The sequence below is a fragment of the Ostrea edulis genome, chromosome 4, assembly GCF_947568905.1.
Source record: "Ostrea edulis chromosome 4, xbOstEdul1.1, whole genome shotgun sequence".
NCBI classification, from domain to species: domain Eukaryota; kingdom Metazoa; phylum Mollusca; class Bivalvia; order Ostreida; family Ostreidae; genus Ostrea; species Ostrea edulis.
The window spans coordinates 50,532,827-50,557,386 of NC_079167.1; the positions used below are offsets into that span (position 1 = coordinate 50,532,827).

General features: G+C 35.0%; 1 protein-coding gene across 6 annotated transcripts in view; it reads left to right on the forward strand.

Moving 5' to 3' along the window:
* The window catches only part of LOC125670568 (neuronal acetylcholine receptor subunit beta-3-like), a 33,492-nt gene extending 17,718 nt beyond the window's left edge, over positions 1 to 15,774 (forward strand). For 2 of the 6 annotated variants that reach the window (XM_048905794.2, XM_048905795.2), the window contains exons 3-8: positions 4,645 to 4,856; positions 9,403 to 9,512; positions 11,932 to 12,386; positions 12,914 to 13,000; positions 14,049 to 14,170; positions 14,507 to 15,774. In XM_048905794.2, the coding sequence (XP_048761751.1) occupies positions 4,645 to 4,856; positions 9,403 to 9,512; positions 11,932 to 12,386; positions 12,914 to 13,000; positions 14,049 to 14,170; positions 14,507 to 14,917 (1,397 nt within the window). In that variant the 3' untranslated portion in view covers positions 14,918 to 15,774. Of the gene's footprint in view, positions 1 to 4,644; positions 4,857 to 9,402; positions 9,513 to 11,931; positions 12,387 to 12,913; positions 13,001 to 13,049; positions 13,134 to 14,048; positions 14,171 to 14,506 lie in introns of all 6 variants that reach the window. The other 4 variants (XM_048905796.2, XM_056162870.1, XM_048905798.2 and 1 more) reach the window with 3 other exon arrangements.
* The last annotated feature ends 8,786 nt before the right edge of the window (positions 15,775 to 24,560 follow it).

The window sequence follows — 24,560 nt, forward strand, 5'->3', positions numbered from 1 at the left end:
CACCTGTAAAAATTGATTCAGCATAGCAAATTGCTACTGGAATACATATAAACTCAAACTGTTTAACGGTTATTTACCTTGTTTGGCCTTAAAGTTTTTCTTCCAAAGCTTTGCATAGTTCACAACGGTTTTTCGTAAAACGCACCATGCCTTTGTCAACAACATTCATTCAAAAAAACATACAAGTTCTCGTTAGCAGCCTTGACTATCAAAACACAGGTATTGTGTGCTGTATTCGGCGTGTTTGTTGAGAGTCCTATTCACAAACTAAACAGCGTCCAGGTTGGAAGCTTATTTCAAACTCGGCACATGGTAATAAACAGAGATTTGACATGAAACATTTATAAAAACTAAAAGCGTGTTTCAATTGAGAAAAAAAAAATCTAGATGGAAAACGTAATATGAAAAAATAATGTGTTCGTGAGGGAGTCGAACTCGGTCGTTTTAAAAATTGAAAACATCTTTACATGTAAGAGTCGACGACCTTAACCACTGTACCACGCAGTAGACCATACATTACTTTGGAAAATTAACGTACAGGTGAAGTTGAAAATAATACCAGTGAAGTCGTTTCGATTTTTTAAAATTTACAAAAAAATGCCCTCGTGAAACAAAATTTCAAAGCGACAGTTTTTTTTAGAGGAAAACTCGAAGAACATGTTCATGCTAAATTTATTTTGTTTCACGGAGGCAGTTTTTCTGAAATTCGGGGATACCCCTCCATATTAACGCTAAAAATCATATAAATCGCTTACTGCTTGATTTAAACTCGAAATATTTTGGCTAATTTTGTCAGTACACGTTTTTTAAACTTAATTTTAAAAAATTATTGAATCAAGACATACGTTTCAATTGGTTTTATCATATATTTGAATAACTTAATTTTTTCGATCTTTCATGCAAAACCTTTAGGGAAATTAACATGAGACGTGCAACACCTTCAAATTTACTAATCTACGTAATTCAGTTATATTACTCATGAAGTCCTATCATACAAACGAATAAAAGTAAGGAACTAAATCATCACTTGTGAATCACTTAAAATCTTCTGAAATAATTGGCACATGCCAGACGTCAATTTGTTATCTTATCTAAAAAGAGTGTCTCGTTTTTTTTAACAGTGTTGTGTTCGAAAAAGATTTCTCTGTTCTCTCATAAGTAAAGGCTATATAGGAACCCTAGTAATAGAATATAATTTGTAGCTTTTTGCCAGTCGAACAGTAATAGTTTCAGCAGTACACGTGATGCAATCTCGAATTACCCTTCCCACTTGAAAGAAGATTTGTGATTCGAGGATGATGAATGTCATCGGATACCATATCAAGATATCCCGGACTCCAACTCGAGCACAGTCTGACCGGGTTTGGCCATTCATCTCTAAAGACTCATTACAGAAAAAAAAACTATCATCCCGTAGGCTTAAAGGCCTTTCTGAAGAAATAAATTGATTTCTATCGTGAAGAACATTTATTTTTACAAAGTTGAATGATAATATGCAATATAATATGAAACATGCATTTCAAAGATTGTGTAATTAAATCCTACAAACCAAACCCAGATGTTTTCCTTTTTACTGATAGATAAATAGTAAATGTGTTGTACACATGCTACCGCCACTCAAATTAATGGCATCACTTTGTTTCTTCTTCTTCAAGACACACCTAAACAGCGACGGACATTTCATGGTCTCCCTGTCTGACTTACCGATGCAAATCGTATGAAGGAGTGCTTGTGTGTTTGTCGCTGGAATAAGTGACGTCATTAACCTTCACATTATTTCTACCACTTTAAAAGTCTTTTCATTGTGAAATCAGTCAGGGTGGAAAAAGTGATAATGTTTAAAAAGTGTATCTATTCGTATTCGTGCGAAATGAACAATATTGACCTTGAACTTTGGTTTCGATCGATATTGTTTTAGTTCAATATCACATGCACCAGACCCATGCTAGTGAACTGCAGTTTTTTTTTTTCGGTATTAAAAACAGCAAGCGTGGCTATGAAGTAAACCATACTGTCTTTAGATTTTAAAAAAGTTGTCAGTTAACTTCAGGCAAACTTTTCCGTGAATTGAATGGCAAGAGATAGGTAGATATTTATAAATGGATGCACATGCACTTAATCGTAAATCACATATTTATCATATACATTGTTTTGGAATGTATATGTCACACGCAATTAGAGGAAAAATTACCTCCACATGGCCATCCTCCAACATCTGCAACTTTTTAACACATTCAGCTGCTCGAGAGTGGTTACTTGTTAAATGAAGTGTGAAGAGCAAGACAATAAAAATGACACAAATCAAATAAAAAAAGACACAAATTGGATTTTAATAACGAGGTGCGAAAATTACTGCAGCGATAAAATCGGACTCCAAAATTTCGTCATAAAATGTGCAGACTTGGGCTTCCAGTATACTTTAATGACAGTGGATACGCTTTTAAATGGGAACTAAAATAGAAATGGGCTGAAGAAACCACACTTCCTCCCTTTACATTTCCTGCGAAAATTGCTTCCACGTTATACAATGTACATAATTGATTGTTTTGCTTTCTGAAAATGAGATTAATAACTGCATTTCAATGCTCCCGATATGGTGTCAAATTTGTGTATGTCTGTGCCATTTCTCCTGCAAGAACTGTTTGATTTTATTTTGTTATTAACATAATAACCTTAAAAGATTCGATTTGATCACATTCTGATGTTATAGTCATGACATTTGGCGACAGGCTTCTTGCAAAAGCAATAAAAGTACATTACTAGAAGGGAATTCGCTTCCTAATATTTTTGCCAAATTCTCAGTGCGAGATATGAGGGAGTCTATCATGCCGGAAACTTTCTTTTCTGCTTTTGAATCTAATTTTGTATTTCTGATTGATATAACAATTGGTTGAGACATATCCGATTTTGATCTAGTTAAAAAAATAAATAAGGCTAGTGAAGGCGGAATTCGCAAATAACACACGTTCATAATCCATCAAAATTCACATCGAATCATGAACCAGAGACTTTTTGCCATGGATACTGCCACTGCCCTATCAAATATTGGAAATTTGGCGCGAGTGATATATAGACTCGGGGAGATACCACAGTTTGTCCTGACCAAGTTATCTAAGATTAGATGCTCGTAGCATCACATCCATCCAATCATCTAAGAACGTGAAAATATACATCAACTCTAATTTTCGCCAAAACTTGGGATATTTCGCACAATCTCGCATAATCTGTTACAAAATCAAGTTTCAGACATCGGTAGTATTAAGGTAGGCAGGAAACTGCGATCTAATCTCCCCAAAATAATACCCATCTCCAAACACCAATCAACTATAACATCATTCAGACTCATTATAAAATACCAGAAGAAATGCAGTCGATAAAATTCCTTTGTTGTTTTAATTCTCTGCGACAAAGGGAAGGCGAATTTCTTCTTGCAGACGTTTATTTTTTTTTGATTTTTTTTTTTTTTTGCAATTTACTAATGCAGCACGCTCTCTATCATTGATAAAGGGTACGAAATCACCTCCAAAGAAACATCAAGTAAATTGAATTAACAGAGCTTTTTACATCGATCCTGTGAAATTTTATGACAAGAGCAAAACTGATCGGGCATCGGGCGGTTGTGCATGATTTTTTTAGGATATATTTCTTTTTGTAGAATGACCATCCGAAAGAATGAAGGTGTAGAAACCAACATCGCCATCCCGATTGATTTTATTTCAGACGTTTCCATCACAGTTCTATCTCATGAAAAATGAATCACGTATATAGTATTACGGAACATATATACTAGATTGTGATGGTCGGTTTACATACTTTATTAATCACCAAGGGACTTAAGAATTGGAAAACAGATATACAAAGCAAAACTGTTTATATAATTAGATTTGATTTTGGAGTTCTTCAAACAAGAGGTTGTTGTCAGTATTCGAAACAAGAAGACAATATTTCAAAATATCAACAAAGTTATTTAATGAATTGAACAAATTGACAGAATAAAGTTATGCGTACATAATTTAATTGTGGATATGAAAATTTTGAATAAAATCTACTCGGTATATGAATAGATATGTAAGTCTATAACAACGATTAAGAACACTTATATTTCTTTACAAATGCAGTCTGCTGTTATTCAGCAAAACGCAATTTTTTGGGAGAAAGCTAATAAATTAAACAGACACGTGTGAAATAACTTTCTACCCGAGTTGTTTGAGAGTTACACAACACTGTTTATATGCTAGGACATAGGAAATTAATTTTGGCACATTGCAATTTTTAAACCAGACAGTGTTGGTATAAACTGCCATTCAAAATGATTCAGCATTTTTTTGATATTCGAATCAACCATTCAGACGATCAATCAATGTTTATTCTGGCTATATAAAGTACAGCAATGAGAAGAACATAAAAAAGAGTACAATAACAAACAAAAAACCATGTACGAGCACACGAACATCGCCACATGATATATAGGCAATCCAGACAAAAAAATTTGATTGTATTTCTAGTAAAAAATTGCAATGCTTTTTTTTTTTGGTTTAGCTCCATCAGAATGAGTTTGGTGAAGTTGTTCGGTTTGGTTTCTAGATCATTTTACTGTTGTATACTATATTTTGACACATGTATCAGTATTTGATCTTTTTTCAGAAATCGGTCATCGCACGAGTAGCCCGGAGTTTTCATATGAGGATCGGCTGATTAAACACCTACTACGGAGGTACGAAGAAAGGGGAAAGTATGGAAGACCGGTCAGTAATTATTCCGACATAGTCGAACTCAGATTCGGTCTTCAACTGATCCAGATTATGAATTTGGATGAAAGAAAGCAGATTTTAACCTTGAACGTTTGGACAAGTTATGTGAGTAACAGTTGTCATTCCCATGTTGTGTTTTAAGTTACACGAAAATCATTGTATTATATAATATATATCGTGATGGTGTGTGGAATTATTGCATTATGTTGTGTGTATGTGTTTGTATAATTGTAAAGAACATATGATTGCTGTAACGTAGTCAGAGTAATTTTCGATTTGCAGAAAAAAACCGCTCCTTTTGTAGAAACCCTCTCACTTATAAGAACCAAGGTGGAGAAGTAGTTAAAATTATGATATGAATGTAAAATGGAAAATAAGTAATCAAATGATTTTAATATACTTATAATAATCTCTATGGATACCACCGATTACAACTCTACACCCGACATTTTCTTCTCAGAAAAATCATAAATAGTTCATCACACATGGACTTCCCAACCACCCTTGTGAAAATTGAGTTTCATTCGACAGGTGGGAAATTCACCTTTGAATAAAGTATGCATTGGAAAACTGAATTTCCTTCAGAATAAATAAATTTAATGAAATCTGGAGGTATTTTACAAATTTGTAAAAATTTTACAAATTTGTATAGGAAATTAACTTTCCTATAATAAAATTATTTTAAAATTATATAGGAAATCTAAATATCCACAGGCATTTTAATTTTATGGTGATTACTTCCACGGAGGGGAGATAATCGATATAGAAAGTGGTTTGTAAAGTGTATGTATGACTAGTTCGAATTGAAGTGTCACATGGGTTTTAACAGATTTATCCGATACTATAAGTGTATTTAGCATTAAATGACAGCAGCAATATCTAACTAGGTTACTCCCATGTTCTTGACAAGAAAATAAAACATTTTGAATTGTGCTAAAGCATATGAACTGAATGAAGTGTGAAGAAACAGGCAGAAATCATTTCAGTCAAGCGGGAACCAATGGGAATGGTCAAGTCCTAGACTGTCTTTGATATCTACTATACCTTTGTCGAATGGATTGCAATCATGCACATCAGCCATGTAACAGATATATAATGTTATACATGTACAAATGATTAATATTGGCTATAGTACAGTATAAGAGAGAGAGAGAGAGAGAGAGAGAGAGAGAGAGAGAGAGATGTGTATGCATATATAATAGTGTTGATGAAGTACTAACGCCAAAACAAATAAAAAATGGGTTTGGACTCTGAATATAATGGCAAGGCTTGGCAAGACAACGTTCATTGGCATTTTCATTGAAACTTTAACAAAATAAAGTGGAATGACATTTTAGTTTAAGAGCATTGAACAGTAAAAAGAATTCTGAGCGTTTTACCCGCCTTTACTATAGTAGGTAGAATTCTGAGCGTTTTACCAGCCTTTACTACAGTAAGTAGAATTCTGGGCGTTTTACCCGCCTTTACCATAATGGCAACACTATTTGGTGTTTTGGTCCAGTACCAGTATGGGAATTAGACTCAGTCTGTGCCAAACAACCCTTTCAGGAGTGACTAGAATGATATCTTTATATATTCAACCCATCTTCAACAGAAAAACAATGATTTTACTTTACACTCTCTATGCCATCGCAATCTTTCAGTGTCATCGCTAAATTTCATGGTTTGGCCCATTTCAAACGATATTATTCTTAATGGCCAAAGGCTTGCAGAAAGTGATTTTTTTAATGGATTTTACTCTTTGCGCTGCAGTGAGTGTGTAATATAATGTCACATGTCATAACTACACAGGACTGCAAATGAGATGCATGTACGAATCTTTATTTCAAAACATTACGTTTGGTATACACTATTCGATCAAGGGTCAAGGTTACATTTGACGAGACGTTGTTCTAATGTTTTTGATTGATTGTATCTTGCTTAATGTCTCGCTCGAGATTTTTTCACTCATATGGAAACGTCTTAATGTTTTTGAAATTTGAAACACATGTAAATAATGACGATAAAGAAATAACAAAAAGAATGGTAGTTTCCTTTCCTCCTGGGTTGCGTTTTTGTTTAATTTAGTTTAATTCATGACTCATCTGAAAAATTGCATAAATACTTTACCATTCATTAAAGTATGGTAAACATTTTCAGAAAAAAAAATATTCAGACATGTCACTGGTTTTGCTATTGCCCAGACGGCATTAAAAAAAACTGCAGGTTTCGTCCTTTCAAATAAAGTGTTCTTTGTAATTCTTTCGAGACTTTCTACGAGCTTTCTCTAATAGAATCTTTAATTAGTCTTTGAGTATTTTTTATGACTGCAACACTTTGTTTTAGTTTGTTATTACACCAAAGTCCCCTAAATCTTCCTTTTCGGTAGGTTTATTGACATGTTTTCTGTAGAGGTGCTATTTTGTCTCGACAAGTCTGATTTGTTCTTTCTTTATGACAAACATTTGTTCCCCGTTTTCTGTGTCGTTCACTTTTTTCTCAAGTTTAATTACGATATTCATTAAACTTAATTGCCACATATGACTTCTGAGAACAATTGTTTTCTTCCCACATGTCTCAAGAGGACATGGTAGCGACAACTTAAATTTTCTTTAAATGGTATCCGAAATTGAATATTCTTCCATTTTATGTTCAGAGTAAATGTACGACGAATGTCGGCAAAATCCGGATTTATCGTATAGATAAAGCTAATAAATTCTCAGCTGGTTTCTCTCACTTCTTAATACATGATTTTGGCATTGTCACTCCATATTTGTTTGGTTGTTTTGTTTATTAGAACTTCACGAACAGGATTAATTACATGCATAAAAATAATTCTGGGTCTCTGGAAACTCCAGTTGTCAAATTTTATATTGTATTTCATCCCCTGAGAATGTTCCATAGTGTTTGCTAAACCAATTATGACATTTATTTGGATAGCTCATGACACTTTTACGCATCAAATATGTATCAACATAAATGTGAGAATACCAAAAAGATGAGACTTGTTTTATCTCAGAGAGATCTTGGAGGGAGAAAAAGTGAGAGTACAAAATTCCTTAGAGGCCAAAGTAAAAGCGATGGGGTTTCAGAGGCCTCACCGCTAACTGTGACATTGGTAATCAATACTTTTACAGTTAAGTCAGCGAAGAAATCAAGCAGTCCCACGCAGAGAACCGTCTATATTATGTAAGAAGAAGTCGCAATGGAACCTAAAACGCTAACGAGAAAGTTGAGCCAATAATCTTTTTTCGATAAGTAAGTGTAACAATGTATACAGTTTCGGAGCTTCTGTGGCGAGTCGACAGTTTGTTAATGCATATTAAGTGATTTTGATGAATGTATTTGGATGTTTGGGTCTGAGAGATGAATGCATTAATAATGTTACTTCTTTTTTGTTTAACAGCATGGAGGAAAACAAAACAAATTACTGTGCAACCAAATAGTTTATATTTTTATATCGTGATTTTTATCTTGTGAAAATTATTTGCAGGACTTAATGATAAACTCTTGTAAATACAAATTATAATAACTCGTTTGTGAAAAACAAACATTACGAAATGAGATTTGTTTTCCTATGACCGTCTAGATATCGCATATAGGGAGTTGTCTCTCTTGTTTCCACTCTTACTCGTATCTCATCCACATCTCATGAAATCTATTTTTGTGATAATTATTCAAATTAAACACATACAAACAGCATCGAAAACAAAATATTTATTCCTTTAGGGCAAATAGCATAGATGCTCCCCTTGAGTGGCGCGGGTGTCTTTGGTATCTCGTGATCGCAATCGATTGACCTTCCTTCGTCTTTCCTCCACAGCCCCAAGATGCACATAGTTTACTACACTTCATATCCCTATAATGTTTCCTGTCAGAAACGATGAATAATACTATGAAGGCATTCATAAAGTGCCTAAATGCCAAGAAGTCTTAAAAACACTGTACGAATTCCGACATTTGGTCAAGTCTTTCCAGAATTTGAACTTCGTATGAAATACCATGGGGGTTTATTTGTGGAAAATTATCCTAAAGACGCGAATCTTTATGTCAATCATCGAATGTTTGCTTTGAAAGTGTTATAATCAATGTTATTCCTGGTGTTAATGCCCTTATTACCGAATTATTGCCCCCTTAACGTAGCCAAGTATACTAGATTTTGAGAGAATCGCCATTATGGCGTGCAGTGAAACATGTATCCTGTTAGCGCTAAGTGGCATATTGTTGAGAAGAGCGCTGTTGGTAAGATCTACCGTTAAGACAGGTACATGATACAGCATTATCAACAAGAACATGTCTATTACCGCTGTAATACGCAAGGGGTACTGAGGACCTATTCTAACCCGGATTCCCAAGGGAGTTAGAATATGCCCTCAGTACCCCTTGCTTGTCGTAAGAGGCGACTAAATGGGGCGGTCCTTCAGATGAGACCTAAAAAACCGGGGTTCCCTGTCACAGCAGGTGTGACATGTTTAAGATCCCTCCGTGTTCAAAGGCCTATGCGCCGAGCATAGGCCTAAATTTTGCAGCCTTCTCCATATGAGTGAAAAATCCTCGAGAGGGACGTTAATAATAACACTACTTCGACTAGATCCTTACAATTCTAACAATGTAGCTATGTTACCAATTACACATCATCGTGTGATTGCAATATACGTGAATCTCTTTGCAGCAATGGACCGATGTTCACCTAAGGTGGAATGTCACAGAATTTCATGGAGTGAACAAGATCAACATCCCTGCCACTGAAATATGGACGCCTGATCTAAGACTCTACAATTTGTAAGAAGAAATTTACTTCCATATCCCACACATATGATACATTTTTTAAATATCTCTCTTAGAAACACTTAGACATTCAACGGGTTGGTAAAATGACTTCCTCTTGAAAAATTAGTTTTTTTCCTTGTTTCAAAAATTGCATGTTGAATTGTAGCAAAATAGTAGCAAAGAGGTTATAATATTTTAAACGTTTTGGTTTTAGTATGTGTCTTAAGGCGGTCCGATCAAAGTTGATATCCTCCTTTTATTCTACATGGTACCATAAAACGCACTCTAGCGGAAAATTGGCAAACCCCTACAATAAAAGAATTGATTTTCATCATTAATGCAGTGAATATTCTAATATGCCTCTAATATCCTTGAGTGTTACGGTCGTATTACGTCCTTCGTCGTTCTGTCCAACCATTAAAGCGAGACGTGATCGCACAAAACGACGCCATGTTCGGACTTGGATTCCGCGATTAAACTTCGACAATGAAGTGATTTTCTCCAGAAAGTGTTCATTAGTGTCTGTTCTAGATGAAACCAAAAGACATGGAGCACTGTCAGAATGAGATATTTGTGGAGAGAGGCAGAAAAAAGGCAAACGTTTCTTAATTATGTTGTTATTTTAACGATCCTCCCAGACTTGAGATACAGTGAACAGAATTATCTAAATTATAGGAGGTTAGGAAGTATTTGTTACCCTTTTTTATTTATTTCCAAAACCTAAATCAGATACTATCTATTTTGGATTATTTGCAACAAACATCATTTCCTCGCTGTATTAGAAATAATGTACGAGTACATATACAGATGTGGCGTGTAAGTACATACAGTTTATCGGATATATACCTGACCACCCGTAGTAGTCCTTCATTGGTCGCCTTAAAATGAATTATTTATTTTCATAATCAGTCTCTGAGGTCGTTTTAACAGCATTTCATGTATATAATGGCCTTTTCTTAATTCATGAGATTGTATCAGTGATTGATTTAAGGTAATTCCTCATACCACATCTTAAATTTGAAAACTCTACGGTTTCTATCAAAATTTGCATGTATTTCGTCGAGGATGTATATTGACCAATTTCACGAAGAAAAATGTGTTTAGCGGCCTTTCCCAGAGTACAACCGCTTCTAAAATTAGAACACATCACTTTAAAACAGGCAATGTTAATATACATAGGTTTTGAGGCATTGGCTTTATATAGACAATGGGAATATGTTTCTCTTGTATGAATTAAAGAAAATGTGTCTTATTTGACTGTTTTCAATAATTTTTCATATACAAATGTACAGAATTTAAGTGAATTATGTTGTTGGTTTAAGATTGCTGAAATAGGATATCTGTCAGTACATGTATCGCACAAAAATTTGCATTTTGTTGTAGGAATACTGGTCTACTGAATGTAAGGAGAAATTGACGATTTTCTAGTGAAGGAGTGACGTTTATGATGGTTGTGCGCAAGCGTGCGAGAAAATATTATTAGAAACATCATGGGCGTTACGGTGTATAGTCTTACTGAATGGTGATTTCATGTTAAACATAAAATCTAACTCCCTTTCTATTGCTCAAAGTGGTTGTATCTACCCTGTTTAACTACGTCTGTATCGCTAAATGTGTCCCGCCAACAGCCTACAAGCCGTACACGCTTTCACGTCGCCCTGTAGTTGTTTACATTCAAAATTCCGCGTGCAATGGCACGTGATCATAACTATTTCGAAATGGAGCGTTCACTATCCGACTCGGAGAATACATAATTAAATAGAAAATTAACTTGATTACTTTTTAATCCGATTGAGTTGAATTCCATAATTTGCAGAAAGTGTATAACTTATAAAGCTTGATATAATATACATGCTTTTTCGCCCAACGCGATTTAACATCATAATCTGTAATATTTACAGAAATGAGAATTACTAAACGACTATTTTTATTTAAAAATCATAACGCAGTGTCTATGAACAGATTAGACTTCGCGATGTATAGCTATAAGCATTTTCCCTCCCGAATGATCTTTTGTACATAAACGCAGCTTGTTTGTAATATTGCAAATTCGTATGCTTTTTTTTTTTTTAATTTAAAACTTTTGTTGTTTGCTTTCAAACAATCAGTAATTAATGGACAGGAATATGGTCTACAAGATTTATCAAAATGTCATCGGGTTCATTGAACGTGTGATAGCGTTCGTGACTCGTAAATAACGTTTCTAACGTTATTTGACGTGGTATGGGGATTTACCTTAATTACTTATGCCAATATATGAAAATTCAAACCTGTCCTTTGATAAATAATTTATATGTGTATTTTTAAGTTTAGAAACCAGAGACATACCCCGGTATATATAAATTAAAGTTGCTTTATTGGTTGCTTGTGTAACTGAAATGATATTACACATTATGAATTTATCAAACTGTTAATTTCTGTTATGTTTCAGTGCCGATGAACGTTTGCATGAAAGGAGAGACTCACTCTGTATCATTGATAATAACGGGTCGGTTGTGTGGATTCCGCAAGCCATATTCAAAAGTTCGTGCAAGATTGATGTCAAAGCCTTTCCTTTCGATAAACAGAAGTGTCATCTAAAATTCGGATCGTGGACGTACGATGGGTTAAAACTCGATTTGTTTTTCAAAGACGATAAGGAGGAAATGGATTTAAGTGAATTTCAGAAAAGTAACGTCTGGCATGTTTTAGCAGCCATGGGAGAAAAAAATATCGAAAAATACACGTGTTGTCCGGAGCTCTTCATTGATTTGACTTTTCGGTTGACTATTCGCCGGAAAGCTACGTTCTATGCGTACACGCTTATTTTACCATGTGTCTTGCTGACCTCATTGACACTTATTCTGTTTTGGATTCCGGCCGAGTCTCCTGCAAAACTTACCCTTGGTAAGGTTTTCAGAACTGTTAATTCAATTTAAATATACTATCGAGCGCAATTTCCATGATAAATCCTAAATGAAATACTAGATTGGTTGAAATACTAGATTGGTTGAAATTGCTTCAAAAGTTATAGCAGAGTATCAATGTAATTATTGTATACAAATTATGATCGTTTTGTTTATGAAAGATCAAGTCTCTTCACTCTTATTTGTTCTCTTATGATTTACATCTTGTACTTTCTTAAATCCTTGACTTAGTATTCACATTCGCACGGGAGACAGTCATAGTAGTTGCTTTAAATGCTTATGTCATTTTTATGAATTAGTTGAAAGAATTGGTTTCTAAATATGCATGTTGATATTTATTTTAGATGGTTTGCAAATCTTTCGCTAGTAGGAAATCCCAATAATAGAATAATGACTATAGTGAACGCTGAGTTAGTACTTTTTCGGGTAAAATGTCTTGGTAAATGGGTAGCAAAGTTGGAGAACATACTAGGCTTGTTTCACTAACACCATTTCCTTTCCTTCTAGGCATGAGCACTTTCATGGCGTTCTTTATCTTACTGATTATCTTCGAGAATAATCTACCACCCGCTGCCACCTCCTTCCCGGTTATAGGTAAGCATGTATGCGTCTTTGTCTCATCTGTCTTGTCTTTTATCCACAGGAATGAGTATTTTCATGGCATACTTCGTTCTGTTGTCCATCTTCCAACGTAATATACCACCGTCTGAAACGTCCCCAGTTCTAGGTAAGATTAGATGTTGTCCAGAAAATGTCGTAGCGGCTGTAGAGGTTCAGAAAACTTCGCAGATCTTGGCAATATAATGCCGCAAAAGTTCATCGCACAGGAACGCATTAAATCCACACCAGGGGCAGCGTGAATTTTCTTTGTAGTGGTCATATTTTCATGAAACCATTTTGAAAGAGAAGTTGCCTACTATTTTTCTGTCGATTTCAAATCACGCTAATCACTCGCGCAAAATGGTTTTATGAGCCAGTTAGAACACAGATTGGCGTGATCATAATCTGCACGTTTTTACACCATTTTACAAATTTGTCGGGAATGTTGTTTCCATATTACATGGTCTCTACCAACTTCAACCTCTAGAGTAGTTTAACAGTTCACAAATTGTGTGGTAAGCCATAGGCTATTTTAACATCAACGTTTTATTTGCACGTTTGAACTCTTTCTTGATATATTTTAAACTTGAATGATAGTGAACAAAATTAATAGAAAAATTTGAATGCGTTGTTCTGCCTGCATATTTGATCAACGGTTTTTTTTTAGTTTTCTTTTATATCATTTGCACCAAATGTCGTCACCAAAAAAAAAAGGAGTAAACCAATTGATGTAAATATTTATGTTTAAAAAGACGTATGTACATTTCAGTAATCTGAGTATGTTGGAATGTACAGTAAGCTTTATAAAAATAATTTGGCGTAAAGTAGATATATACATCTTTTTTCCTCCTTCTAAACTGTATAAGTAGAAAATGTCAGCTTTGTTCCAATTGCCTTCTGAGGAATATCAGGTATGGGGTCAAACCACAGTCATGGTGATTGGTTAAGCAACAACTCCGATGTTTGATGTATCGTATAGACATGAATTTTCAAGAGGTGTATGATTGTATCAGTTGGTAATTTCCTTAATTTTATTTTGCAGGTACCTATTATTGTGTAAACATGGTGTTGATCACAATGTCTTCATTCCTTTGTGTGTTTGTCGTAAACATGTCCGTTTCTGGAACTAGGTACCCGGTTCATCTACCGAAGACGCTTAAAAAGGTTTGTCAGATTCCAACCATCGAATTTTAAAAACGATGAACAGATAAATATACCTTTATTTACTTCTTACGTAGATTTGATGTTGGCAAAAGAATCCAAATATTTCAAAGATCACAATTATAGAACAAGAACACCTCGTGGACAATAAAATACTTCAAGTCGGTTCATGCATGGTGGGACAAAAAAATGTATCAAATTTTGTTTGATCTTTGCTCTTGGTAGTGCATGACAATGTATCTAGACTAAACCATTGCCACAGTTATGCTTTCTTTGTACTGACTTTAACAATGCAGGCAACTTATTTCATATGTTCTACTATAATAACATATTTTGCAGGTGATGTTCATGTATGTTGCTCGGGTATTGTGCATGGATAACCTCGTCGCACCTTTCCTGGAGGAAGTTCACGTGACATGTCCTAATACGTCTCGGCGTTACATGGGAGTGAATGGTGATGGGAGTAAATTCACAAACGATTGGAAAGGTTCCTGCGAGACTTTGATCACTGTCCCAAAAGACAGCAGTACGGAATTGTCCATCATTCATACGAAGGTCAATGAAATACGAAACTTCATAAAAGTTTATAAAGAGAGACTAGAGGAAAAGGATCGAAAAGAAAAAATAGCAAAGGAATGGAAAGCTCTGGCGTTGATATTTGATCGAATTTTCTTTATCATTTACATTACAACAATAATTGTCTCGTTAATTGTTGTGTTACCCATAATATTTGATAGCGACATCGAATAAGAATTGAAAACTCACCAATACATTATGATGCAACAATGACTTTCGCTTCCCATTCACCTGCACATTTCATAAATGTTGTTTTCATAAACATAAAAGTTGATTTTATTGTCGGCTTCCATGATAAGTGTATATAAAAATGCAATAATATACTTGTATATACTTACAAATATCACATTTTTATTCTACTTTTGAATCGCTTATTTTCCTTTTGTTTTCAAATTTTATGTACAATATGGAAAATCTTGATGTTATTGTCATGTAATAATTGTAAATCAATTAGTTCACGAGGGAATTAATAGTTATATGATTTTTTTAAAATATTTTGCACAAGATGGAAAATTAACGCACGCCATATATGTCTTACGATAAAGTATTAGACTTCTCACTAGTTTAAATTTTTGAAGAAAAAAAAAGATCGAAATAAAAAACTTCAGATGATGGTATATTTTGTTTTCCTCGATTGTACGTCTCAATACCGGGTGTTATCAAGTATTGTAGATTCACTGCGTATATCATTGAGGAAAAATGTAAGTACGTGGGTTTTTCATCTTTATTTAAAAACGCTTTAATCTATATCATTAAGTACAGAAAAGATTGAGTAAAATGGATGGATGCCAAAAGATGTAGCGTTATGCTTGATATATTAAATTATGGTCTTTATATTTGTAGAAGATTTAATTGAATATTAAAGTTAGTACGTACACTACGTAACAACCATATTCTATCTTAAGTTTTGATTTATGTTTATTGCTTGTTTTCTTACTTGTAAAAATGTAATCATTTAATTACTGCAAATTTCAAATGATTTCTTACACCTTCACTAGTTTAATTGTTCACAATAAATTAAAAAAAACATATCATGTTTGTTGAATTTTTATGCCTATGACGAAGTGAGAGGGCAGACATGATTTATTCTTTGGGAATCAGTGCACAAAACTTCGTGTTGACAAATTTAACAAGAAATGAAAAGATAACAATAGCTAGAATCAGTTGCGATTTGCTCTTTGGAAACTCGAGAAAGTTTTTACATTACATAAACAGTATAGGGGCGGGAAAATTTGAAAATCGTGTCATACAAACATTTACAAACTCCCGAGTTATATCTAAAACAAACCTCAACCAGGGTACATGAATATTGAGGATAACATAATTGCAAGTAATTGATACATAAGTGAACAAAGGAAATATCAATGTTTCGATTTGTATAAAGCTACAATAACGATATACTTTGTATATTTTTTCATCTTAACAAATCGTAAGAGATTTGTGTCATCACTATTAAGTATATCATCAAATTACACAATATTAGTATTTACGTAGAAAGAGTTTTGATATGACTTTTTTTCTCTGAATATAAGTTACATTTTAAACGGTAGTGAAACCCGTCTCCCAACACTTTAAACTCACAAAGTTCACATAACTATGACGTCTTTCAACACTCCAATATCCCCTTTTCAAATGTAAATATATAGTATAGTAAAGTCTCTTTTGATGCCCCCTTACTCTGCTTATTGAGGAGTTCAAATACACGTACTTTTTTCTTACAAACCAAGTAAGAGATACAAGTGCTTGAATAGTGAATGACGAGGTATTAAAAGATTCATAAGGGGGATATTCATTCTTGTCATATTGCGAAAGTATAGGGGTACTGAGCCGGGGCTGCAACCTTGTGTACTTTTAATGCTTATACATAATGTAGTGTGTCAAAAATCATATCGAACTCGAAATAGAAGACACCACAGAGTCGTCCACTTCTGCTTCATACTTAGATATCTTATTGAAAGTAGATATTAACGGCAAACTAACGACTCAACTTTATGACAAACAGGGTGATTTCAGCTTCTCCATCGTCAACTTCCCATATTCATGCAGCAATATTCCATTATCACATGCATATGGTGTTTATATCTCTCAACTGATTCGATACGCAAGAGCTTGTTCTGCTTATGGTCAGTTTTTAAATCGCGGCAAGCTACTGACAAACACGTCAATGGTACAGGGGTTCAACATTCTCGTTTAAAGTCAGCATTTCGCAAATTCTATGGTCGTTATAACGATCTAGTTCGTCAATACAACCTAACAGTGGGTCAAATGCTGTCTGGCGTTTTTCATACCGATTGTTAGGACGTTCTTGGCACACTGATTTTGACTACAGATAACTCTGTTTACCTGATCAAGATATAGGGCTCACGGTGGGTGTGACTGATCGACAGGGGATGCTTACTCCTCCTAGGCTCCTGAATCGACCTTTGGTATACCCAGGGTTCCATATTTGCCCAACTCTCTATTTTGTATTGCTTATAGGAGTTATGAGATTGATCACTGTTCATTATCTTCACCTTTCATTGAGTAAGTTGCTATTTACACTAAAAATGTCAATGTAATACATCTTTCTCTTTGATCACACGTCTGGTTTATAGAAACAGTTCACACCAGCTGTGTCTTCTGGGAATTGTATAATAACAATGGAAAGGCCATAATGTAAACTAGTTGATAATTATGCAATGCAGCATAAATAAAGGATAATTACAATCATTACCATTAATATGTGTGCGGTGCCATATTGTTGTGAACAGATTTACCAAGAACAGGCAAATAGATTTAGAAAATTCCTAAGTTATCCGGACTCGTCAAAACATCTTAAAATCTTGTGACACACAATTGTAGACATTTGATCCGCCTATTCATTTAACACGGGCACTATACATTGAAACACAGTTGATGTAAACAGCTAATACATTGTAATGTCATATTTAGCTTCGCTGTTATCAACACCGTACGAGATGTCAATATCTGAAATTACATGTAAGTGTTCAATATGATTGATTGTAAACTGAAAGAAATTCAGGAATATAGTTGTTACTGTTATGGTCACGAATAATTGAATAGTTTGGGTTTTTATCCAAATATATTGGTTGAAAATATTTCACTTATAGCCGGATGGAATTTTTTTGAATTGGCGTCATGGATGCTACCTAATCATGCTTGATTGAAAGATTTACTCCATGAAGGTCAGAATTTTGAAAAAAGAATTACCATCACACAAATAGTTAGCACTCCTTTTCGTAGACACTGGATCAGGACTATAGGTACTTTTTTTTCCATATGGATGCAATGATAATGTATTTGATGTGGGAAATTTGACTACTAGTAGTCCACAAGGAAATAACGTGAATGTGATGGGACTCTTTTCCAATACTCAAAGACGGAAACGCAGTCATGGACATCGTTCATATGAAAGACCAAGTATAAATGATGTCACGTTTGATTCACTTTTACCTTACGTCAACAGACATTAGGTCCACATCATATTCGCACAAAACTTTACTCTGTTCCATTGAGAGTTTTACATACATTATTCCAAGAAGCCACAGCTAGTCTATACTTGGAATTTTCAACACCTGAATATAGACTTGAATTCTATGATTATGGATGTTGCCAATCACAGGCTCTTTAAACCACCACAAGGCATAAATGATATTCCTTCCAAATCATGCCGCCAGTTCCTTAAGCTCAAATTTACAAACAAAGGAATAGATGCCGTCAACATAAGCAACATTCTTCCTCATAAAAGAGTTCAGTCGTGTATTCCAATTTATTTCAAGTTCAAGTCTACACCCAGGATTTCCTACAAATATACTTCTACTATTGCATCCAAACTTTTTAATTATAAACAAACTTTGCAGTCCCTAGGTATAGACCATTTTGTTCTTAATCCACTTAGGTGTTCTTGTTCTTCATCTTCTTTCAACTATAGTTCAGCTGGACATGTCATTACTGGTGATGTTGATATAGTTGAAAATGAGGACCTCAAATCACGAATTCTAAAAGGTCCTAAATACAGAGAACCTCGGTCTTTCAATTGGCGACAGAACTTCATCTCTATTATGATTTCTGTTGAGGATTATGCCAGATGATGAGCTAAATATGAAAAAGAAGAACTTGATACATTATCAAAATGGATTAAAAGTATAAGAGGAATATTAAAAACCCACTTTAGAAATACTAAAACAAAATCACGTACCATCTATCCGTCTGTGTTTATAAAACAAGAATAGATAAAAGAATTAGATAGGTTACATGAGGAATATGTTTTGGTTCCAGCTGAATTTGGTGATCAGGTCTTCCATCAGTCTGGTGGAATCCCCATGGGCACGAATTATGCTTCTTTGTTAGCTGACCTGTTTTTATGTTCCTATGAAGCGGAATTTATTCAAAAACTTCTACGTGAGAACAAACAATATCGTGCTGTGGCCTTCAATTCGACATTTAGATTCGTCAATACAACCTCGCATTGGGTCAAATGCTGTCTGACGTGTTTCATACCGATTGTTAAGCCGTTCTTGGCACACTGATTTGACTGCGGATAACTCCGTTTACCTGATCAGGATAAGGGGCTCACGGCGGGTGTGACCGGTCAACAGGGGATGCTTACTCCTCCTAGGCACCTGATCCCACCTCTGGTGTGTCCAGGGGTCCGTGTTTGCCCAACTATCTATTTTGTATTGCTTGTAGGAGTTATGAGATTGATCACTGTTCGTTATCTTCACCTTGCATATATCAACGACGTATCATCTATTAGCAATAATAATTTTCATTCATATGTCGATCCGATATATTCCAGTGAACTCGAAATAAAAGACAAAACAGAGTCGTCTACTTCTACTTCATACTTAGATATCTTATTGAAAGTAGATATTAACGGCAAACTAACAACTCAACTTTATGACAAACGGGATGATTTCATCTTCTCCATCGTCAACTTCCCATATGTATGTACCACTATTCCATTGGCACCAGCATATGGTGTTTATATCTCTCAACTGGTTCGATACACAAGATATTGTTCTGCTTATGGTCAGTTTTTAAATCGAAGCAGGCTATTGACAAACAAGTTGATGGTGCAGGGTTCCACCAGTCTCGTTTAAAGTCAGCATTTCGCAAATTCTAGGTCGTTATAATGATCTAGTTTGCCAATACAACCTATCATTGGATCAAATGCTGTCTGGCGTATATCATACCGATTGTTAGGCCGTTCTTGGCACACTGGTTTTGATTTCGGATAACTACTGGTCGACAGGGGATGCTTACTCTTCCTAGGCATCTGATCCCACCTCTGGTGTATCCAGGGGTCCGTTTTGCCCAACTCTCTGTTTTATATTGCTTATAGGAGTTGTGAGATTGATCACTGTTTGTTATCTTCACCTTTCGTTTTTCATATTGCGTGTGTTTTTACTCTAGAAATAGAGAATTAACTGCAAGGTTTGCGTTTTAACATCACAGTCAATTTAGATCAATTTTTGGCAGTGTGTAATTCTGTAATGCTTATCTGCATGTTTGAAAAGCCTGGTATAAATATCCCATTCTTGAATGCTATCGTCAATGTACGAGTTGTGCAGATGCATACGAGAGTAAACAATGTAGCCCAAACATTGGATCTCTCTTTACTTGCTATTATGCTAGCTCACCTCTGCTCACTTATCCTCCTCGTGTCGCTGGTTCATAATGCCTATATGTAGATGGGATCTTTTCACGTTTTACTGTCTTTAACACCAGTCCTGGCTACAACCAATCCCTTCCACGCTGACTCTTCGTTTCCCACTGTTGTCTTCCCTTTATGTTTAGAGCTTCCTACTCATTTTTTACCCTTCTGAATGTCACATAAAACTTGTGGGGCAGATCCTTTTGCTGTCTAGTCTCAATATGTCCAATCCTTCAACAACCGTTCATAGTTTATTCATTGCTCATTTCTTATGGCTGGTACATAGATTGGTCTATTAGATAACAGATTGAAATTACAGATCTAATTTGAATTGAATAGCAATCTATAAATATCTAAACTGTAACATATCATCTTTTCAACAAAAGGATTTCATTCCTTGTTCAACTAACATTCACCATTATACATTTGTATATGAGTACAGGATTGTGATTTGCCAGAGACAACCTTTGATATTTGTGCATAAGAATTTAATTTTCACGTTTTACAGTATATACACTTACTTGTTATCTATAGCTGCTTCAAATTCTATTGATAAAACACATCATTTTGTCTAGCATAGAATCGGTAATTCAAGCTAAATTGTATTTTATCACTTACGTGCTACTTGAAATACAAATTTAGAAAGTATGAACCGGTAAAGTTTTCCACAGCGTTATATATATGGTTCGATTCTGTAAACGTTAGGTAACCGTATTTGAATATGCAAATATTCCAAAGGTTTAGACAATGTGAATTAACCACACTTAACCGAAATACATGCAAGTCTGGTTATATATTGTTTAACGTCTCGCTCTGAGAATTTTTCACTCAAATGAAGACTTCGCTATTGCCGGAGAAGTGGCTGCAAAATTTAAGACTATTCTGGACGCTTACGGCCCTTGAGCAGGGTGGAATCTTTATTGTGCCGCACCTGCTGTGACTCGGGGCCTCGGCTTTTGAGGTCTCATCCGAAGAACCGTCCCATTTCTTACGACAAGCAAGGGATACTGAGAACCTTTTCTACTCCGGATTTCCACGAGATTACATGCATATGAACTTCATAAGAATCTATAGGGAAGTTTATGAGGTATTTCAATTTAATTTCGTCATTACATTAAATTTCAATATAGATATGTCTCGTATAAGAATGCAAAAATGAAGGCAAATTCATGGACTAAATTCCTAAATGAATCCTGTGTAAGCTACACACAGTTCCATAGCGAAAAACCCTGAGTATCTACTGATCTCAGTCTGACATGAATAAGACAATCATCACAAAACCAAGAAAATGAAGATAATGATTCGGGCCCCGCGGAAAACAGCAGAGAAATTAACGAAGAACAGACAACCATGCCCTCATGGTATATCATTTATAAAAGCTGCGTGACTCGGTGGGTCCCAGGAGGCAAAACACCCGTAAACTCTTAGATTTTCTTGCATGGTGTATTTGCCTGGCGGAGAAATGATGTATTCATTTTCAGCGATTCAATTCACGTTATAAATTGGTTTGATGGTTACATGCATCTTTGAACTTGTAACAGCAATTCACGTCGATAGATAGTTTTTAAATACATTTTTAATTTTAGGAACTGTTTGTTTATTGTTTTATGTCCCATTGGGGAAATTTTCACTCTTGTTGCGATATCACCAGCATTGAGGTGAAGCACTACAAATTTAGACCAATGCATGGTGCTCTTATTATTTATTGTGCCAAAGCTTACCGTGACACAGGTTTTTAAGGTCAAATCCGAAAGACCCGTGACTTTCACTTCTAATGCCATGCGCTTAGCGAAAGAACAGTCACTAGTCTGGGGTTTGGCGAAGTGCCTAGATCAAACTCGGACCTCCCAGTTGTGAAGCGAAGAGTGTTGCGAAACGTGGAACGGAACGGAAAACGGAACAGAATCTAAGAATTAGAATGATTAATGTAGCTAAGATAACACCAAAAATCGGAGGAAAATACTTTGTTATGATTAAAATCAAAATTTTGGGAATTTGTTTTCCAGCGGTAAAACAATTTTATCTTAAAATTTTGCATCATGAATAGATTAAGCGAAGTTAAACATTTGTATAACAATTTACAAAGCGTTTTACAAGGATTTTGAAATGTCGTCATTGACAGATGTGTTAGCGAGCAGCGACACCTATGGGTAGAGAATGGAAAGAACACACGTACTTTATACCCCCCGTGGCAAAACGTAATTAACGCACATTTACATGTAAATTTACACATAATACCGTGTATGTGTGTACTTACAACGGGGAGTGTGGTATATATAATTATAACAACGACAATCTATGATCTTAATAAGTTAATTTTTAATTAACAGAGACTTTGTGACCGCAGCACTCCAATCCTAAATAGGGAGGACTTCTAGCAGTTTATTTTTAAAACTAAATGCTTGTATCTTAGTATTAATAACGAGACGACCTTTAATTCCATTCAAGCATAAATTGTCTGTTAATCTTTTAGCTACTTCATATCTGTTAATTCCTCATACTATGAATCGTAAACTTCACCTTAGTTTTCATTTGTTCTGTTTCAATCTATTTTCCCCGCTGTATCTCTTCGGGTTCAACACTAATCCGTAAAATATCGGTAGGCTAAATGTATGAACTTTCACATAAATTCATCCCAAATGTACAAACCGGACTCGTTCGCTTTAAAATGATGTGACACATAAATACATGCAGGTATTATACCAGGTGTATAACTAAATTACGAAAAGCAAGCTCATATCGATTTAAGAAGGCTATGTTTGGGGGAAATTGTTGACGAAATTATTTTATCTTTTACAGTGTTGGTTTCTTTTTGAGGTTTTTTTTTTTGGATTCATTGGATACAAAATTTGAAAATTCAGTTCTTTTTCATTATAATTTTTTTTCTTTATTAATATATTTCAAGATATTTACTAGCACGTTATAAAGTGATTATACTATACATTACAAAATTTATCAGAATCGGAATTTTGATAAATTCATCTAGTCGCTGATTCCTATTATGCTACACGGTGTCAGATGTAAATCATGTCGGTACATGTACTCTCTTTCGAGCAGCCATCTATGGACTAGGATTGTCCCGATATTTATAATGAATATATCCGATTTTCAGAATTCTGAGCCTTGGCACGACAAAAAGCATTCATAAAAAATCACACCGCCAACATGGGAAGTCAAAGGGTGGTTCCAAACACACTAAATCCAACAGATGTGGCCTTGACAGTTAGTACTCATGAACAGCACGGGTGTCCAGCAATACGAAGCACGGGTGGATACGAAACCGGATCTGCTGCAGTGTTTGAATGAAATTTAAGTGAAAACTGAATTGAATGTATAAATATTTTACATAGAAACCACAAACATACATACAATGACAACTTACTCGACATATTGGCCAGTGATGACACAAAGCACTCTGAAAGCTTAGACACTTGAATCACGCTACCCATATGCAAAAACTATGCCATTTCTTATCGATAATGGAGCCAAGTACAATGTTATGATCTCCTGTAAGTACCATAAAATCCAACTGGAAGGAAAGAAAACCAAATCAAATAAATTTCTTCGATCATTCACTAACCACGCCATACGGCCCGAGTTCCGGACTCGCAGGTGTTACCATTAGTGCTACGATGTGTGTTCATGCGGGGATCCAGAAAAAATCCCATGGGAATGGGTTTTACCCCATACTTTTATTACAGGGATACAACCTATACTAGAAACTAAAAAAGTATTTTACAAAGCGTTCTGGAATTGCATAAAAGGGTTCGCGGCGAATGTGTCCGGTCAACAAGAGATGCTCACTCCTCCTAAGCACCTGATCCCACCTTTGGTGGTATTTTCAGAGGTATGTGTTTGTCCTGCACTCGAATTCGGTTTCTGCGATGTGCTATAAATTTAAATAATAGCATAAACAATGGTATCATATGCGAAATAATAGTATAGCTAGTACTTGCAGATTTTACTATGATTCATTTTAAAATACATTTTCACTTGAGAAAAAATTGCTTGATCCACCCTCAAAGCATAAATTGCATCGCATTGGGTCGATTGATCAGTCACTTGCTTATATTTTAACACAGGGCTTGTATTCCGGATTGTGGAAAATTTTTTAAAAAAAATCGAAATATGAATCCTCTTTAAAATCACCTTTGAAGTCGT